General features: G+C 46.5%; 1 protein-coding gene across 1 annotated transcript in view; it reads right to left on the bottom strand.

Moving 5' to 3' along the window:
- The window catches only part of LOC120403986, a 60,503-nt gene that overhangs the window by 38,733 nt on the left and 3,561 nt on the right, over positions 1-18,209 (bottom strand). Inside the window, exons 3-10 of the mRNA XM_039536004.1 lie at positions 17,029-17,067; positions 14,584-16,282; positions 12,219-12,296; positions 8,539-8,712; positions 7,008-7,181; positions 3,424-3,588; positions 2,459-2,629; positions 670-840 (exon numbers count right to left, since the gene is read on the bottom strand). Coding sequence (XP_039391938.1) covers positions 670-840; positions 2,459-2,629; positions 3,424-3,588; positions 7,008-7,181; positions 8,539-8,712; positions 12,219-12,296; positions 14,584-16,282; positions 17,029-17,067 — 2,671 coding nt within the window. The remainder of the gene's footprint in view (positions 1-669; positions 841-2,458; positions 2,630-3,423; positions 3,589-7,007; positions 7,182-8,538; positions 8,713-12,218; positions 12,297-14,583; positions 16,283-17,028; positions 17,068-18,209) is intronic.

An 18,209-nucleotide genomic window follows, 5' to 3' on the forward strand; every position in this document is an offset into this window, starting at 1 on the left:
GGGTATCTACTGTCCTAGTGAGTAAAGTAATTGTCTTTCTAGTATCAAACTATGCTGTGATTAGGGTTTGCTAGAAGCCACTGGACTCTGTCCTCAGCTGCCCCAAGTTCACACGTAGCACCCATGAGGAGACTTGGAGGTGAAGAAATTGGCACTAAGCCAACTTCTGCTCCCCTGATCCAGGGCCAGATGGGGGCTCCACTGGCCTCTCGTATAGTTCAGAGAAACCTCATGGCTGCTCTAAGTTACCCCAGCTGCTGTGCCAGCTTGAAACCTGGGGGAGCAGCGGGTACTCTCTCTGCTCTGCCCCCTTATATCGATCCATGCAGCCTACACAACCCCTAAGCTGAGCAGGGGAGATGCTGGCACTGAGCTGGCAACACCTGCTTTGCACCTTCCAAGGTTGACCCCCTGCCAGGGGGATCCTTGGATGCCCCTTTAGGGCAGTTGCCCAGCTGCTCTGCACTGCTCAGCAGGGGCTGGGGACTGAATAACACAGTGGGCTCAATTATTTAACTAGTAAAATGCGACCAGTGAACACATTGGAGCAGAGTGGCGCTGGTCCATGGCTGGGTTCTGCGCATTGCAGGATATTGCGATTTTGGTAAAGAAAGGGTAACTCACACCACCACCGTGTTAACAGGCTAAAGGGAGCCAGCTGTTACTTACATTAGTTTCTGCAGTTTGCAGTTGGGATGTTTCAGCCCCTCACACAGCAGCTGAACTCCTGACTGTCCCAGTTTGTTCCCCCCTATGTCCAGCTCTGTCAGGACCTGGCTGGTGCTGAGAACACAGGAGAGGTCCCCACAACAAGCAGCTGTGAGACTGCAGGAGCGCAACCTGCAGGAGACAGATGTACAGAGAGTAAAATGACTGTCTAGTGTGCCCAGGGGCGCTCTGGCGGTCGCCGGTCCCGCGGCTCCAGTGGACCTCCCGCAGGCACGCCTGCGGATGCTCCACCGAAGCCAACCAGCGGACCCTCCACAGGCACGCTTGCGGGAGGTCCACCGGAGCCGCCTGCCGCCCTTCCGCGGCACGCTGCCCCAAGCACGCGCTTGGCGCGCTGGGGTCTGGAGCCGGCCCTGAGTGTGCCCCATTCTCTGCGCTTCCCTTCCTTGGTATCCTTGTGTAGCGCTACAAAGATTCTTAATTTGGAGACAGCTGAGAGAAATCATTTTGTTGATTTAAATGATAATAAAGACACCTCTATGAAGCACTAGGCCCTGGATGTACATCAAAAAGCAAAACAAAACAAAAACAAACCCATGTTAAAAGAACATTAAGGCTGCAAAGTCAAACACTGAGAACGTAGGAAATGCCAGACATAGGTTGCCCATGCAACCTTAATTGTGAAGGCTGCCATTGATGTGTCTGTGCAAGGAACCTGTTGTCGTCTCACAGAACTAAAATGCGGGTGAGGGATCTAGGACAGTGTAAGGGATTGGAGCTTCTAGAACGGTATCACTAGCCCCAAATGCCACAAAACGTGCTTCCATTCACTCACATCCCTCCCTCCTCATTTTCTCCTCTCTAGTTCGTTTCCTTCCCATTCTCTGGTGATGAAGAAGCCAGGCTTGCAGCCCAGAGACTTTAAATCCACAGCTCCAAGAGAACGTTGTAACCACTCAGCCAGGTGTCTGGGCTGGACTGAAATGGCACTTAGGCTGCTACTCTGAGATTTTAATCAACTAAAGAGCTTCACAATCATTTATAGCTGTCTGGGATTGTTGCTTGGCTAGGCAATTGGACCTGCAGAGCTAACTGGACCTGCCAGTGCCTAGAGAGATGGGCAGGCTGAGGAAAAGAGTGGTGAAGGATAAAGTACCAGGGCTGCCCCCATAGACAGTCCCCAGCTAATGATTGTTCCTGGTTCATTTCTTAGTCTTTCCCACTTCCTTTTTCCTCTTTTTCTAGTTATCAGGCTTTGTCCCAGGATTTAGTTTTAAGGAGGGAGGAATAGCTCAGTGGTTTGAGCATTGGCCTGCTAAACCCAGGGTTGTGAATCCTTGAGGGGGCCATTTAGGGAATTGGGGTAAAAATCTGTCTGGGGATTGGTCCTGCTTTGAGCACAGGGTTGGACTAGATGACCTTCTGAGGTCCCTTCCAACCCTAATCTTCTATGATAGTTCTTGTGATGATGGTAAAGCATTATTCTAATCAAATGGTGAAAGTCTCCTATAACCGTGTTCTCCTTCACACTTAGTGAATAAAATAACCCAAGTACTTATTTCAAAATGCACTGCATTTATAGTGGATGAAGTATTGTGTGATCCAACTCATTTAGTAACATAACAGATCTACACAGCAGTGGGCCTCTTTCCCACTCCTTGGGGAGAGTAGGGGTTTTTCAAGAGTTGTTGGTGCATTCATAGCATGCTGTGATCCCAGGAGAAAGAGCTGAAATCATGATAGTGCAATGTTTACTAGCACAGACTAGAGGAAATCAGCTGTTCCTTACCCTAGTTTCTGTAGTTTGCAGTTGGGATGTTTCAGTCCCTCACACAGCAGCTGTATGCCTGAATCTCTGATGGTGTTGTTCATCAGGTCTAACTCTGTCAGGGTCTGGCTGGTGCTGAGAACAGAGGAGAGATTCCCACAACAGGCAGTTGTGAGACTGCAACTCAGCAACCTGTAGGAGACATATATACAGAGAGCAAAATAACTACTTGTTTGGGCCCCATTCTCTGTATTTCCTGTCACTTATCAACATGTATCTCCAAAGAGATTCCTAATTTAGAGACAATAGTGAGAGATCATTTTATTTCAATTGAAATATAGACACCCGTGCAGAGCTCTAGGCTCCTAACACATAATTAATACTATAGTCAACCCCCGCCTACATCCTTCTGGGAAGCAACCCTCTCCAAAACCCAGGTTAAACAGGTGTCTTTTGAAGCATGTCTGGAATATCTGCAAGCTATTTTGTACCACAAATTCCAGAGTCCCGGAGTCCTCCCAGTAAGTGCCTGCAAGCTGGCCCTTCTCTTTTATAACGAAGGGGACCCAGTTCAAACATCCCAGCTGTGGCAGCCTGGCACAGGAAGAAAGGTGATTTCTCAGGTGGGCTGGGCCCAGGCGATTTAGAAAACCAGCTGTTACATAAGAATGGCCCTACTGGGTCAGACCAAAGGTCCAGCTAGCACAGTACTCTGTCTTCTGACAGTGGCCAGTGCCAGGTGCCCCAGAGGGAATGAACAGAACAGGTAATCATCAAATGATCCATCCCCTGTCACCCATTCCCAGCTTCTGGCAAACAGACGCTAAGGGCACCATCCCTGCCCATCCTGGCTAATAGCCATTGATGGACCTATCCTCCATGAACTTATCTAGTTCTTTTTTGAACCCTGTTATAGTCTTGGCCTTCACAACATCCTCTCACAAGGAGTTTCCCAGGTTGACTGTGTGTTGTGTGAAGTTACTTACTGTATCATCTGCTTGTTGCAGTCTGGAGGTCCCTCCCACAGCAGCTGCACTCGGGAATCTCCCAGTTTTTTATTCTCCAGTTCCAGCTCTGTCAGGCGCTGGCTGGTGCTGGAAGCAGAGGAGAGGTCCCCACAACAAGCAGCTGTGAGACTGCAATGCCCTAACCTGCCCAAGACAGAAACATATAGTCACTCCCTGTTTGCTGCGGTTCCCTCTCTGATGTCAGCGTCTGCCTGGAAGGGGGTGGTACATTCAGAAGAGACCAGTCAGGGGGCTCTAGCAGGACTGCGGGATGTCGGCACCAAAGGCCCCTGTGTGAGTCCGTGTGTCCCTGGGTCTGTCAGTCACTCTGTGCTCCACAAGGGAATGTTCAGATGAGCTGAAGGGAGGGGACCAGCATGTGGTGGCGTTTGCAATGGATTGGAGAATCTTAAAAAGACACCAAGGAACAGTTCAAACCCTCTCCCAGTGCTGGTATCCTGGTTCCTTTCTGCTCAAGCAAATTAAATCTAAGGTTCTATATGAGCTCCCCTGCCTTTCCCCAAAACATTCCCCAGTGCATGAAGCTATCAGCCCAGACGTGGGAGCTGAAACCTTCTCAAACGGGAACACAAGTTACCCTACTTCGCTCAGTCAAACTCTCAACTATATATATTGTTCATGATATCGGGGGACTGGGAAGGGCTCAGCTTCCTAGGCAGAAAGTCTGGATGGGACTGTGGGAGGCTCTTGTTGTTCTGCACACAGGGGCGGCTCTAGACATTTCACCGACCCAAGCATGGTGGCATGCCGCGGGGGGCGCTCTGCCGGTCGCCGGTCCTGCGGCTCCGGTGGACCTCCCGCAGGCGTGCCTGCCGAGGGTCCACTGGTCCTGCGGCTCCACCAAAGCCGCGGGACCAGCGGACCCTCCGCAGGCACGCCTGCGGGAGGTCCACCGGAGCCGCAGGACCAGCGGACCCTCCGCAGGCATGCCGCCAAAGGCGGCCTGCCTGCCGCCCTCCCGGCGACCGGCAGAGCGCTCCTCGCGGCATGCCACCCCAAGCACACGCTTGACATGCTGGGACCTGGAGCCGCCCCTGTCTTCACAGCCTGTTTGGAGGTGGACACCGAATAAGAACCTAAGCACTAGTGATCACTCAACACCACAGATATGATGCGCAGCCCACTTCCACAGCCTGTCTCTTTAGCACCATTGGGTTCCGCGCTTCCAGAGGGATTTTCTGGGTGCTTGAGAAATGATCTTCCTCCCCTCCCTGTATCAGACCCACTTACAAAGGCCAGAGATGGGGTTTACAGTGCCTATTCATTTGCAGTGAATCCCACCTAGTGCTCCTTGTAATGTGTTCCATAGCTGGGACAAGTGGTCTCAGGGACCAAGAGATCCCGATAAACTACATGCTGTTGTGCTGGCTCCGCAATCAATAAATGCCTCTGAAGGGGGTGGTGGGGAGAGGGTGTTTCTTGGCCTATTGAATTGCTATGGGAAGTTTGTTCCTCTGCTCCGCGCTGTCTGCAAATATAGGTTCAACAGTTGTTACCTTCCGATCCTCTGGGGCAGTTGCTGACAGATTGCACATTCCTGTAAGCAGCTCAACCATGTCATTCTTCAAGTCCTTCAGAACCCTTAGCAGTGCAGCATCTGTGGACTCATTGCTCAAATTTATCAGTTTGTTCCAATACCACCTCCGTGGGCATCTCACTCGCATAGTTCTTCATCTCTATTACTGCCCATGTCTGGCGTTGGTGTCTCCCCAACAATCGCTGAAGACTGAGGCAAAGAAATCATTTAGCCTCTCTTCAGTGTCCTTATTCTACAATAATTGCTCCCTGTATCCCATGGAGGTCCAGTGGACCCACTGATTTCCATGCAGGCTTCCTGCTTCTGACGTACTTAAAGAATTTCTTGCTGGTTGTTTTTATAGCTTTAGGTATTTGGTCTTGTCATTTTGCTTCCGTCTCTGATTTGAGGGGTGTGGGCCTTTACAGACTCTGTTATAGCAGCCTCCAGGCAAAATCTAATTTTTATGTCTTGACTTTTTTGATTGCAGTGCCTTCCTCATTTCATTAAATCTGCCTTTCTAAAGATTAGCATCACCATGATACCTTCCCTCCCCTCCCCACCCCGAATGTTGAATTTAATTATACTGTGGCTACGGTTACTTAGTGGCTCAAGTATCGTTACTTCTCACACCGACTCCAGAGAGTCTTACTTTGGATGAAGTCATGAGCACCCTTTCTGCATGTGTCCTCTGCTCCTAACCGTTCCAAGAAACAATCATTGAAGGTGCCAAGAAATTGCATCTCTAAACCTTGCACTGTGAATACTTAACCATTTTAGACAAGGGTTGCTGACGTCTCCCCTTATTCCAAGCTTCTTAGACTTTGTTGTCTTTGATCACTCCTGTACCCTTCACAGCTTTTTCCTGACAGGGAGCCCTTATTGGGCAAGGCTGTTTTCTCCACAGAAACAATGGTGACCTTTTCCAAGACCAATATACAAGCTGAAAAATTCCCCCCTTGCAGCAAACCTGATGCCACACAAAGGAGGCATTAGAGAAAACACGCTTCTGCTTGTGTGGGATCCCAGGGGCCCCCTTTGACTAGGTCTACATTAGGTTTTACTGTGAGTTAGTTGATTGCCAGTTGATTTTTTGCAGGGGAGGAACTGGAAGCCCTTGTACCATTAGACACCACTTTATGTAAATTTGGGTAGTTTTCATGCAGTTCTAAAGTCCATTGTTTTTGTCACAATATGTTGCCAGGTTTTCAAATGAATCAACTTACAATAATAAAACAGGACTGTTTAGCGCCTCCAGGGCCAAAAGTGGCCTGTAGACCACAGGTCTGACTCCACTGTGATCGACAGATCCAATGGCTAGATGTGCCTCATCTCCTGCCAGGCCCTGGGGAGAAGGGCCAAGAAGGCAATCCTGAGTCACATCCTGTGATATCGGAGCACCTGAAAGAGAGCAGTAGAGCAGTGCTGACACCAGGGGGCCCTTACATCAGCCTCTGCCTAATGGTGGAGCTTCAAAATGAGCACTTCTGACCATGGACTGCATCTCTGGTAGTGGAAAATGGTCTTCTCACAGCAGCCATTTTTGATTGGCTGTGACTCTCTAAGCAGGAAAGTCCATCTCAAAGTTCGTGGGTCAATGCAGCAGTAGCTCCAGGGTCCTGGAGCTGTAGATTGAAGAGCCTTGCTCCAATGGGCTAATTGAGTGTTAAAACAATTCTGTGTGATCTTCCAGCTGGACCCTGGGAATGGGTTTGTTTCTACTAGAGGACACTATGTTCCTGAGAGAGCATTTCCTGGGTGCCCGGCTGAACCAAGTGATGATGGAGGAGTTTGAGGAGTAATTGCAGATCCTGGGCTTAGAGATAAGGTACTCAGCACATTAGAGCATTTGGTACATCCATGAGAGCCTTATGACTGAGATTTCAGACTTGTGATCATTCGATGTGGGCAGTAATTGAATGTTACTCCATGTCATTACAGGAAGCAGACACCAGTCACACATGCTGGCGAGCATGTTACATAGAGGACACCTGTAAATATGAAGAGGAAGCCAAATGTTACTTACCCCAGTCTCTGCAGTTTGCAATTTGGATGTTTCAGTCCCTCACACAGCAGCTGCACTCCTGAATCTCCCAGAGAAACATTATCACGCAGCTCCAGCTTCGTCAGGCTCTGGCTGGTTCTGAGAACAGCGGCAAGATACCCACAGCTGGCACCCTTGAGATCACAATTCCACAACCTGCAGGAGAGAGAAAACACCAAGCAAAGCAATCACTGCATGAACGGGACTCATCACAGCTGTTATAGGAGGTGGCCACACCCACCAGCCCCTCTACCCAATCAGCATAAAAAACGGGCCAGAAGTCCTGCCCTAGACCCTGTCCCAAGACTCATCCCTTGGCCAATGAAAAAACAATGTTGGGTGTGACATCCTGCTTAAGCCTCACTGCTTGCACTCCACCCTGACCAATCAACACTGAGAATGGACCAGCAATTTCAACTCCCAAAAACCTCTGCCATTGGCCAATAAGAAATAAGGTTTCGGGTAATTCTTCCTCTCTAAGCACTGCCCGGTCCTTTCCACCCACCAACCAGAATTCAGCCTGGGCAGAAGGCTGGCCCTTAGGTCCCACCCACTCAGCTCTCAACCAATCCATCTGGACGTGGTACTGATCAGCCCCAAAATGGTGCAACCCAGTCGGAGCAGCCCCATCGCTACAGGGAGGCTGTAGGGGGAGCCACCTCCCCGGGCAGCTGGGCCAGGCTCAGAGCAGGTGCTGGGAGATTCTGCTCCTCCCTGTCCCTGGCACTAGTTTGGTTGCTCCCGGTCGAATGCAGCCATCTGTCTATCTGTCCCTTCCACCAGCTCCCAGCTCTGACGATCAGGTCTGCAGAGGAGAGGCACTGCCAGGCCTAGCACTGGCAGCATCACACCCACCTTCCATTGAGACCAGGGAGCTAAGGGAGGAAATGAGTCCCAGGAGAAAGGGGACCTCTGAGATTTGAGGAGAGCAACCATGTGAGCTTGTTCACAGGGCCTGTTCCAGGGTCCCTTGTGGGGTTATAAACAGAAGTTTGGCTGTATTCTGTAAATCCCCTGCAGTCTGGGCTCCTGATGGAGCTGCCAGCCAGCTAAGCTGGGAATTATGGTAGCAGTCGGCTGCTTATCTTCATATGCTGCTCAAGGACCACCCGCAAGCATGTCTGCCACACACTGCTACTTCGCCCTTCCTCAAAGTCTCACAGGGAGCCTCCTTGACTCCCCCGACTGATTCCTCTCCACTCACAACAACTGCTAAATCCTGCACACGTGTCCCAGACCCACCACCCACCAGAACTGGCCCTTGCACAACTTCCTCCATAACTATATAGTTGCTTTGAAACTATGTCACTCTACCAAACGGGGAGGGGAGCCCACAAAGTTTGAGAGAGAAAGAAGGGCCCCTGAGGACAGTATAAGGGGAGAGACGTCTCCAATTCTGTAGTGGTGAGTACAGTCCTGACTCGGGCCCAGACATTAGAGACACGCACATCCTGTCAAACACTTTACATAGAGAACATCTGTAAATACACAGAGGAGGCCAAATGCTACTTACCCCAGTGTCTGTAATTTGCAGTTTGGATGTTTCAGTCCCTCACACAGCAGTTGCACTCCGGAATCTCCTATATACTGATTATAACCCAGGTCCAGCTCTGTCAGGCTCTGGTTGGTTCTGAGAACAGCAGCAAGACGCCAACAGCTAGTGATGCTGAGGAAGCATCCGTTCAACCTGCAGGAGAGAGCAATGCAGAGGAGAGCGATCATGGCATGTATGGGGCTCATCACAGCTGCTCTGACAGGTGGTGGAGAGAGAGGAGGAGCACTATCAGAAAACCAGGAAATACTCAGTTAAGGTACCTTGCATAGAGATTTCTCAAGCAAAAAGAGCTTGATCCTTTCTCCTGAGCCTTCTGAGTGCACTTTGGGAAGGAATGATGCACCGAGTGATATTCTGGTACACGTCCCCCCCTGAGATAGATAAGGCATGGACATGAGTCTGCTATGATGTAGAAAGTTGTACAGGGGGTAGGACCCTTGTACAGGGTAGCAAAAGGGGAGAGATAAAAACTATTTAGATTTTTTGTTAAGGCAACAGGCAAAGGAAGGTTAAGAGAGCTTGTGTACTCTAGTTTATCTATAACACACCTATCGCTAAGTCACACAATGAGCAAGGGACACAAACACTGCAAGTGTTGCACTTCAGAGCCATGGGTGATAAAAAGAAATTGAGGGGCAGTCAGTCCTGCTCTGTCCTTTATGCTTTCAGCTGGGGAGGTGTCAGAGCACACCCAAGGCACAGGTGTGGCCCCAACAGACACTGCTATTCAAAGAACCTGATGCACACGGGGAGCATGCAGACCAAGAGTGGAACCCGTGTGGACAATCACTTGAGGAATGAGTCTATACTTATTTTGTCCTCCTTGGGACATTCCCTTTCCCAATGGGAATTTAATACTCGATATTTTCTTTAGTTAAAAAATGTCTACTGAATCAAAACTAATTGCTTGCCTCTTTTTCAGTGCTACTGCCTCACAGAATTCTCAGCAGCGTGTGAGGAAGGTTTGAAGAGGATGTTAATAAAGTTTTCCTTCCATCATCCTTAAACATTTATATTGTGGCAGTGCCCCAAACCATCAATCAAGATTGCAGCTCTATTATGCTGGGTGCTGTACACTGAGTGAGACAGTCTCTCCCTAGAAGCTTTACATCTAAAAGGCACAAAACACTGGGTTGAGGAATGGGACGTAACATTCACTTCTTTGCATGTGTGGTGATTGGTGCAATTTTGTTAGTCCCATGTTTTCTTGTTTAATTGGGGCGGAGTGTGAGATAATAATAGTAAGTAAGAAGGAAAAGGGGACAACATCTTCATTCCCTGAAGGATCTGTGAGATCTTCTTTCCCAGGAGCTCCAGCAGATACATTTAAAAGTTTACAAGAGTTTTTTCGAAGACGTGCAGATGATCTTGATATAGCCATCAATGGTACAAGAAACAGAAAAGCACCACCTTTTGGATACCCATTAGCCTAAACAACTGGGATCATTTCTTGTTTCTAATAATGAAGGTATCCTGGAGCCAGCTACATATCTTCAGATTCACAGCAGCAATCATCTCCCATCTCTATGTGGGCAAGGTGCCTCCATCAGGGCCCTCCAAACAGGTTTGAATATTTCTATTCCCACTTTGTCACTGGTTGTAAGAGCTGCTAACAGATGGCTATATCTTCTAGCCAGAAAATTTCTTCTCTAGCCGCACTCTAGGTGCAGATGGCCAACCGCCAGGAAGTGCTGGCCAATTATGATTTCCTCACATGGAAATCACCCTTCCCATCCTTTCCTTGCTATCATCTGGGAGCTGTTTGAGAAGTACATGAAAGTGGGTTGTTTCTGAAGATCAGCAAGCAGCTATATTCCAATTATGATGTCTTGGCTACTGTGCCAGTGCCCATAGTACTTATGAGTAGAGTCTCATGGCTGAAGAGTTCAAGTCTTTGGCCACCCATCCAGACCATGACTGAGGACACCTCTCAAAGGTTTGGGATTGTTCAGTGTCAAACTGATGATGTCTTTCAATACCATAAAGACTCTACAGCTGTTCTTAGGCCATTCAGCCTGTGCCCACCCACACCACCCTCCCAGTCTGCAAGAAATCAACACTCAACCATTTTTAGAGGCCAGGTGAGGGGTTGGATTTTATTAATTTCTTTAGTACTTTTGTTAGTTTTTTTTTCCAGTTCTTGTTTTGTTATTTCATGGTTTGGTTTTGTAGCTGAACTAACAGTTCCTTTCTATCCTGTGTTTCCCTTGTGAGGAGAGAGAGAGAGGAGAGTTCTCTGGGCCCAGAGGAAAAATACCCCTCGGGGTCCTCCCTGTGGCTCAGAATTCTTACCCAAGTTCTCCCCCACCCACAGGACTAGCTCTCACCGTCTCTGGGTGGTGTGCAGTGTCTTGGGGGACGATGGCAGCAATGAGTGGACGATGGAGAACCATGGAGAAGTGGATTTAGTTGGGGTGTGGGTCATCCAGCTGTTAATTCATTAACTAATTACCCTGCTCTGTATTCTCCTTTGCAGATCTCAGGAGAGTGGAAGTTGCTGACGAGGCAGTGAACAGAAAGCCATGGCAACCCTTCAGTGAAATCAATGGATTATGGGAGGTAGACGAGAATGCGCATGCCATGGCAGTGCAACATTTTTCAAAAGAATCCTCAAGGGATCAAAGCAATGTTTTTCAAAGTTGATATGTTTTTGAAATTCAAATGCTATCACGTTATATTTCTTATTCCATTTGTCTTTGTTAGTCCAGGGTTGGGAGTTTGGGCTGAAACAGCACAGTGGGACATGGTGGTGGACAGGAAGTGATTGCAAGAGATTGGCTCTGAGCAAGGCTGATGTGATCCCTTGTGTACTGTTGTGAGCACTTGTGTGTGTGGATGTGCAGTGTGATCGGGTGGCAGGTAACTATGCTGCTGCTGGCAAGGCCAACTTTCTCTAGCATAGATCTAGCCAAAAGACTGCTAATCCATCCAGCACCCTGCAGAACAACTCGACAGCTAGACCCTGGCCATAGAATTCCTCGTCAGAGGGGATCACAGTGAGCCTTGGATTGGCCACGTTCAGAGCAAAATGCAAGACCATCTTTTTGCCAAAGCCCTTTCCAGTAAGACCACCAAGGTCAGCATGAGATGCAGACAGTGAGGGATGAGAATGTAAGAAGAGGAGAAAGAGGGGGCTGGAGGTAAAAAGAGACAAACTGCTATTTCCCTTCTCCCACCTCTTCCCCCAAACAATCCCACAACACCAAACCCATCTATGAATTAGGGAGAAGTGAGATCACATGAAGACAGGTGCTTGTTACATGGATTGTTACTCAAGGATACGTACAGGGCTTAGATACCATGGTGACAGACATCTTAAAATTCCATACAATGGACAGATCTTCTCTCTAGCCTCTAGAGTCTTTCCTGAGCTCCAACAATTTCCCCTGGCCACACTGCTTACCTCTGTCTCTCTCCCTCATCTCGTCGTATGGTAATTGGGTTAAATGTCATTGAACTGCTAAGGTGACCAATAGCTCTTATGCCAATTCCATACATATTAAATGGAAATTTAAACAAATTCCTAAGTAGTTAGAGGCAGTTGCAAACAGCAGCCATGGTACAGAGAGCTGAACGGCTATAGAATTTCCAGGATAACAGCAGTAACATGGGGATTTTGAAATAAGTTAGTTTCTTACTGTAGTTTCTTTAATTTACAGTTTGGATCCTCCAGTGCTTGGCAAAGCAGGTAAATACTCGATCGCTTTGGTTGTCCCCTAAAACGAGAGAACAGAAATTTCCTTTGTTATTCTCTGGAGACAGATTTTTATTTCCTGAACATTAAAATATCACCTTGGATGTGGTGATCATATACTACACATGAGCTATTCTGCAGTTTCAGTTCATTGCAAATCCCCCATTTAAAAATGTATCTAGTACATGAAGATGGACCTTAAATGCACAGAGTCAAATAGAATAGGTTTTGCTAAGTGAAAGCACCCATTTGTTTTCTGAACCTGTAGTACTCTTGGCCAGATTTACTGGAGATGCACTATCAAGCTATCAACCCCTGCCTATACTCTGCCAACAATGCCAGCCTTCATTAAGCTTTAATCCAATTCTCTCTCAAATGTCTACCTTCATGTTTTCTCCCACAATGCCTGTATGCATGAGCAGAGCCCACTATAAAGATTCAGACATCCACTACATTAATCTCCTCCAAATCCCGCCTTGAAACTCACCTCTGCTATGAACTGTAGAGAACACTTGTCAAAGCCGGGCTCCTGGGGTGCTTGCCCCCTGCTTATTACCAATGCTCATTATACTAAACATTATTTCATTGTTACCCATAACAAATGAGAGGACAAGGTAGCTGTTTTCTCATATGCAAAGACTAAGTTCTTCGGGGCAGGTGCTGTCTTTATTATACATGCTAGTGCTTTGCACAATGTGGACCTTGTAAAAGCAGCAAAGAATCCTGTGGCACCTTATAGACTAACAGACATAATGTGGACCTTCTTTCTGATAGGAACATTCATTTGATTATATTTGAAGTATTCAGAGTATAACAATTCACTTACTGCCTCCCTAGATACATACAATACACCCTCGCGATAATGCCCTTCATATTTCCGATCCTTCAGCTATAACTAACCCGGTCTCTGAATCCCAACTACTGTACAGTGCTGTATTCGGGGGGGGGGGGGGGGGGGAAGGCTGTTGCACATGCATGCACATTTTTTTTTAATCCAGCATCATATGTTGAGCTCAAGAGTAGAAACTAAGGAGTGAGCCCCCACCTAGGCTCCCAGATCCCCAGCCTCACCTAGTGGGGCTCACAGCCCAGAGCACCAGCTGCTGCAGGGGCTGACAGCAGACAGTCCGAGCCCCGTTGCCCTGGCCGAATGCACCGAGGTCACCTAAAAATCATAGAATATCAGGGTTGGAAGGGACCTCAAGAGGTCATCTAGTCCAACCCCCTGCTCAAAGCAGGAACAATCCCCAGATTTTTACCCCAGTTCCCTAAATGGCCCCCCCGAGTTTAGCAAGCCAGTGCTCAACCACTGAGCTATCCCCTACCCCCACCCAAATCATGCTCTGTGGCTTACTCCTAGCCTTAGGTATCATTATGAATAACAATTAATTAATTTAGCTAATGCCTCTATCTAAGGCGACTTCATTAACTTACTCCAGCAGTTTATCTTTTCTTTTGATTATCCTTTTGCTAGAACGACTCCCTGGCTATAACGAACAAAAGGCTTGGATCCCGACAGGTTTGTTATAGCGAGGGTGTACTGTACTCAGGCAGCTAGCCCTCTCTGCCACTTGCCCTGCCACAGCTCAGCTTCGATTTGAATGTGTTAGCGCCATCAGAGCTAGCACGGGTATGGCTACTCAAGCTGGAAGTTACACCTCCTAGCTCCAGTGCAGACCTACTAAGGTACATCTACACCTGGAGCTAGGGGTGTGATTCCCAGCTCGCACCGACATACTCTTGCTAGCTCTCGTTAAGCCAGCAGGCTATAAATAGTGTAGTCACAGTAGCACTGGCATATTTGTACTGTCCTGAGTATAACCCTCCTGTGTCCCATGGGTCTGTACTCGGGCAGCTAGCCCGTGCCACTGTCCAGCAGCCTGTGCTATCACATCTACACTATAATGTTTAGCATGCTAGCTTAATGAGAGCTAGCGAGAGTATGTCTGAATCACACCCCTCACTCCAAGTGTAGATGTAGCCTAAGTGAGGAGTTCTCTACCTTTCTTGGGAAATTTTTGACACAAATCCTTGGTCTCAGCTACACCTCTGTTCATATCCCATACACATAAGATTACAGCAAACATTCGAGTTGCTGAGAGGGCAAGTTGGACAAACAATCAGAAGAAAGGAAGAACATTTTTTGTTAGTGCGAACCCAAGAAAGCCTCTATAACTGTACCATAGCTTGCTGAAAGATTAGAATTGCTTTGTGGTAGGTCACTCAACCATTTATTTATCAAAACATAGGGGAAAATAATGTTTCATTGGTTAAAGAAAATTTGCATGTTTCTGAGCTCAAATACTTACTGACATAACCACTTTGGTAAGCTAGGGAATTTTTCTTCCTCATGGTCTTCAAATCTAAATACACAGTAATGTATAAGAAGTGACTCCAGTTGATGACAATGTTTTACACAAAATGAAAGAACCATTTGATCCATTTGGGTAAATATTTTTTCCCATGTCTCTAAGTTAGTTAAATGTTCCAATGCATTTTTCACAAAGTTTTCTTCTTGGATCTCATACAAATAGTAAAATTCCTCTAGATAGTAACATTGGTTAATATTTGATGGCAAGGATGAAATAACCCATGTCTTTAAATCTGGCTTAATTTCATGGGATATTTTACATCCAAGTTTTTCCTCTATGTCCTTCATTCTGTTTTTATTTAAGAGACCAAACAAGAAGTGCACTGTAATTAAACAACTTGCAGACTGCCCATGGTGTATTAACAGCTCTTTTACATCTCGATTAGGAATCACTGAATCTTTCATTGTTTCTTCATCCTCCTCTAGTACATAGAATAAAGCTGCAAAAAACTCCTGAAAGGTTAAGTGAATAAAACTGTAGGCACATTCACAGTCAATGTCTTTTTGAAAAATGTTCTCGTTCAAAAAGAGGGGGAGAGAATCTACCTGATCTAAGCCATGCTTCTTGATTTCTTCTTCCTCAAATAGTATCTTCTGCTTCCAGAGTCCATCAACAGCCAAGGAGCAAAGTCTCCTCAGGCTAGCTTGCATGTGTGGCTTTGAACTGCTGCTGGGAGACTGGACTAAACTGAAAAGATAGAGCAGATACACTTCAGTGAGTGTTTTTGAAGTTTGTGCAAGATCTTTACCCCTTTCCATCTGTTGTTTCAGAACCGTGCAGATGATCCAACATACAATGGGGACAAAGCACATGGTGAGGAGAATTTCATTTTCACATACAAAGTTAAAGGCTGTTGTTGCTTGTTTTTCATCTCTGAAGAATTTGTTGAAATATTCCTCCCTGTCTTCCTTGGAAAATCCCAGGATCTCTGCATAACGTGGATATTCCAAAAACTGCCTGAGTTTCTCCAGAGCAGTTGGTCTTGTAGTGATTATTAAGTAGCATTCAGAGAGAACTGTTTTTCTAAATAAACTGCTCAGTATGATTTCCACTGGCTTCTTCTCCCAAGGATCAGAGCACAAGTTATCTTCTGGCTGATCAAAGGAAAATCTCAGTTCATCAAAACCATCAATTATGAACAGAAGTTTTTCTGTATTTTCCAGAATATGTTTAATTGGGGCACTATTATTGGGACAGTGTTTTAAAATCATGTCAGCCATGTTTCCCTGCTTAGTAAGAAGGTTCATTTCCCTACAATTTATGTAGAAAACATAGTCAAACTCATGATAGAGTCTTCCAGCTGCCCAGTCCAACATGATCTTCCTTGCTGTCATTGTTTTCCCAATCCCTGCAGCTCCCAGCAGCACAACAATTTGTGGCATTTGTCCATCTTCGTCAGGTTTAAATAAAGTATCTATGGTAATTGAAGAATGAGCTTGTTCACTCATGATTTCTGCATGTCTCCATCCCACTGCCATTATTTCATGTTCTCTCTCCTTTTCATGACGATATTTGTTAACAATAATAAGCTTTGTGTATCTGCTGTTTAGAGTCACATTCTCACCAAGACGAGCGTTCCTGTCTTTTATTAGTTGGTACTTTTTTTGTATATGTTTTCTATACTTCACCCTGTAATCTAAGACAGTGACAGGATGCTTTAGAAATTCAGAATAAAGATATATCTACACAATAAAACTTTTAAACAATAGAATGATAGTACCTTAAATGTATTAAACCTCATCATAAAGGACCCCCAAAACCATTTAACTATAGCGTGATCCTGTAACCCTTGCCGAAATTGCCCATGTGAGTAAAGACTGTAGGAATCACTTCACCCACCCCTGAAATGCAGCCACCTATAGGATGAACAATGTTAACACTGCACAGTGCCACTTGTAACAAATGAGGACACAAAGTGGGGAAGAATGTCACATCCATTTAACACAGCAATGAGAATGTAGGTGGGAAGATTGTAACTGCACAAACTAGAGAAGTTGCTCAGGACACGGGGGATTTTAAGAAGTGCTATAACATCTTCTACGACTATAAATAGGGATTTCCAATTTCTGCCTCCCTTTAGATGATGGTCCCCGTAGCAGCGTGGGTCCTCCAACACCATCCTGGTGCAATGGTTCTGTACTGACTTAGGGGGTAGAGTTCCAATTAATCACCAGCGCCATTCTCTGCAGCACCTGGAATTTTTCCTTGAGGTCCCCCATCTATTTCCTCACCTCCCATCCAACCCTGCTTAGCTTGAGTGAGCTGAGATGATCGTCAGAGAGGTCATTTGTTATTCTACCAGTAGACAGAATTTGAGTGATCTGTTTTCATGCCTCTAATCATTGCTAATAATGAAACATTTTCTGTTAGAATATCACATACCTTCTGCAGATGTTCCTGGTGTCTGACTGGGACCCAAAGCTGAAAGAGAAATTGCATGTGAACATCAGTGTAACAGTATCACAGTGTGTGTCATACAAGTGAGAAAACTGGGGATAAGTAATTCCTTCAGGGGTCTGGGCTTTAATAAGCTTCCCCAGGAGCAGGCAGGCAGAATTTCTTTGCAGGCATTACTTCAGTGAACTCTGTTAATAATGGCCACCACACACCTTGCTCATTGGCCATTCTATGTAGCCATTAACACAGGCTTCACTGTCCCCTTTTCTTTCTATGTCCCATGTATTTAATGTGATGCACACACAAAGCTGTCCCCACCCATCCAGGCAGTAAGGATAAACTCAGCACTGGTGACACCCTGATGCAGGAAAGCTATTTTTGACCTGTTGGGGTTGAGCAAGAACTGTTCTTAAGCCTGACATATTCTATTGATTCTCACCACAAAGGTGAATGTTTCTGAACAGTCTGGTAAAATTCCTTAGTGTCAGTTTTGAGAAATCAGATACAAAGGGAAGTTTTTGTACTATAAGAAATTATTTAGCTGCTCATTTAGAGCTTGGCAACGAAAACCAGCATGTTAAACAGGTATTTGTTCTCAGTGACACTATGTCCCTTTGCCATGTTTAGATATATTTGGTTTAGAAATAACAAAGGTGTAAGTGCATGCAAGTCATGCACAGTACCCAGTTCTCTAGTCTGGTGTAGATTTTTAAACAAATCATGCACAGAGGTGAAGAACTCTACGTAGATGCACTATAGGGCAACTAGATAATCACCCTAAGTAAAATATTGGCCAGATCCCAGGGTCTAACTGAGCAAACTGGCCTGTTCTAAGTTACACCAGCAGCACTGTACCAGGATTGCTGGAGTTCATTCCAATTCCAGCTATGCCCCTAAAATATGCTTGTGATGCGCTATACCAGACCCTCTGAAGCCCCCTCCTGGAGGCCTTGTGGCCCTGCCACAACCCACCCCAGAAAAGGTCAGTAGAGAGGGTCCTCTAAGCTGCCTAGAGTGGCTGTGTGGGGAACAGCCAATCAGGGCCCAGCAGCCTAGTATAAGAAGAGCTGCAGGGGCAGAGGGCATTCAGTTCCTTGCTGGAGCTGGAGGTGTGTGACTGGCTGATGGAGCTGCAGAACCTCGGACCGATCAGTGCTACCAAAAGC

Source organism: Mauremys reevesii, linkage group 4 (genome assembly GCF_016161935.1).
Source record: "Mauremys reevesii isolate NIE-2019 linkage group 4, ASM1616193v1, whole genome shotgun sequence".
Classification (NCBI taxonomy): Eukaryota; Metazoa; Chordata; order Testudines; family Geoemydidae; genus Mauremys; species Mauremys reevesii.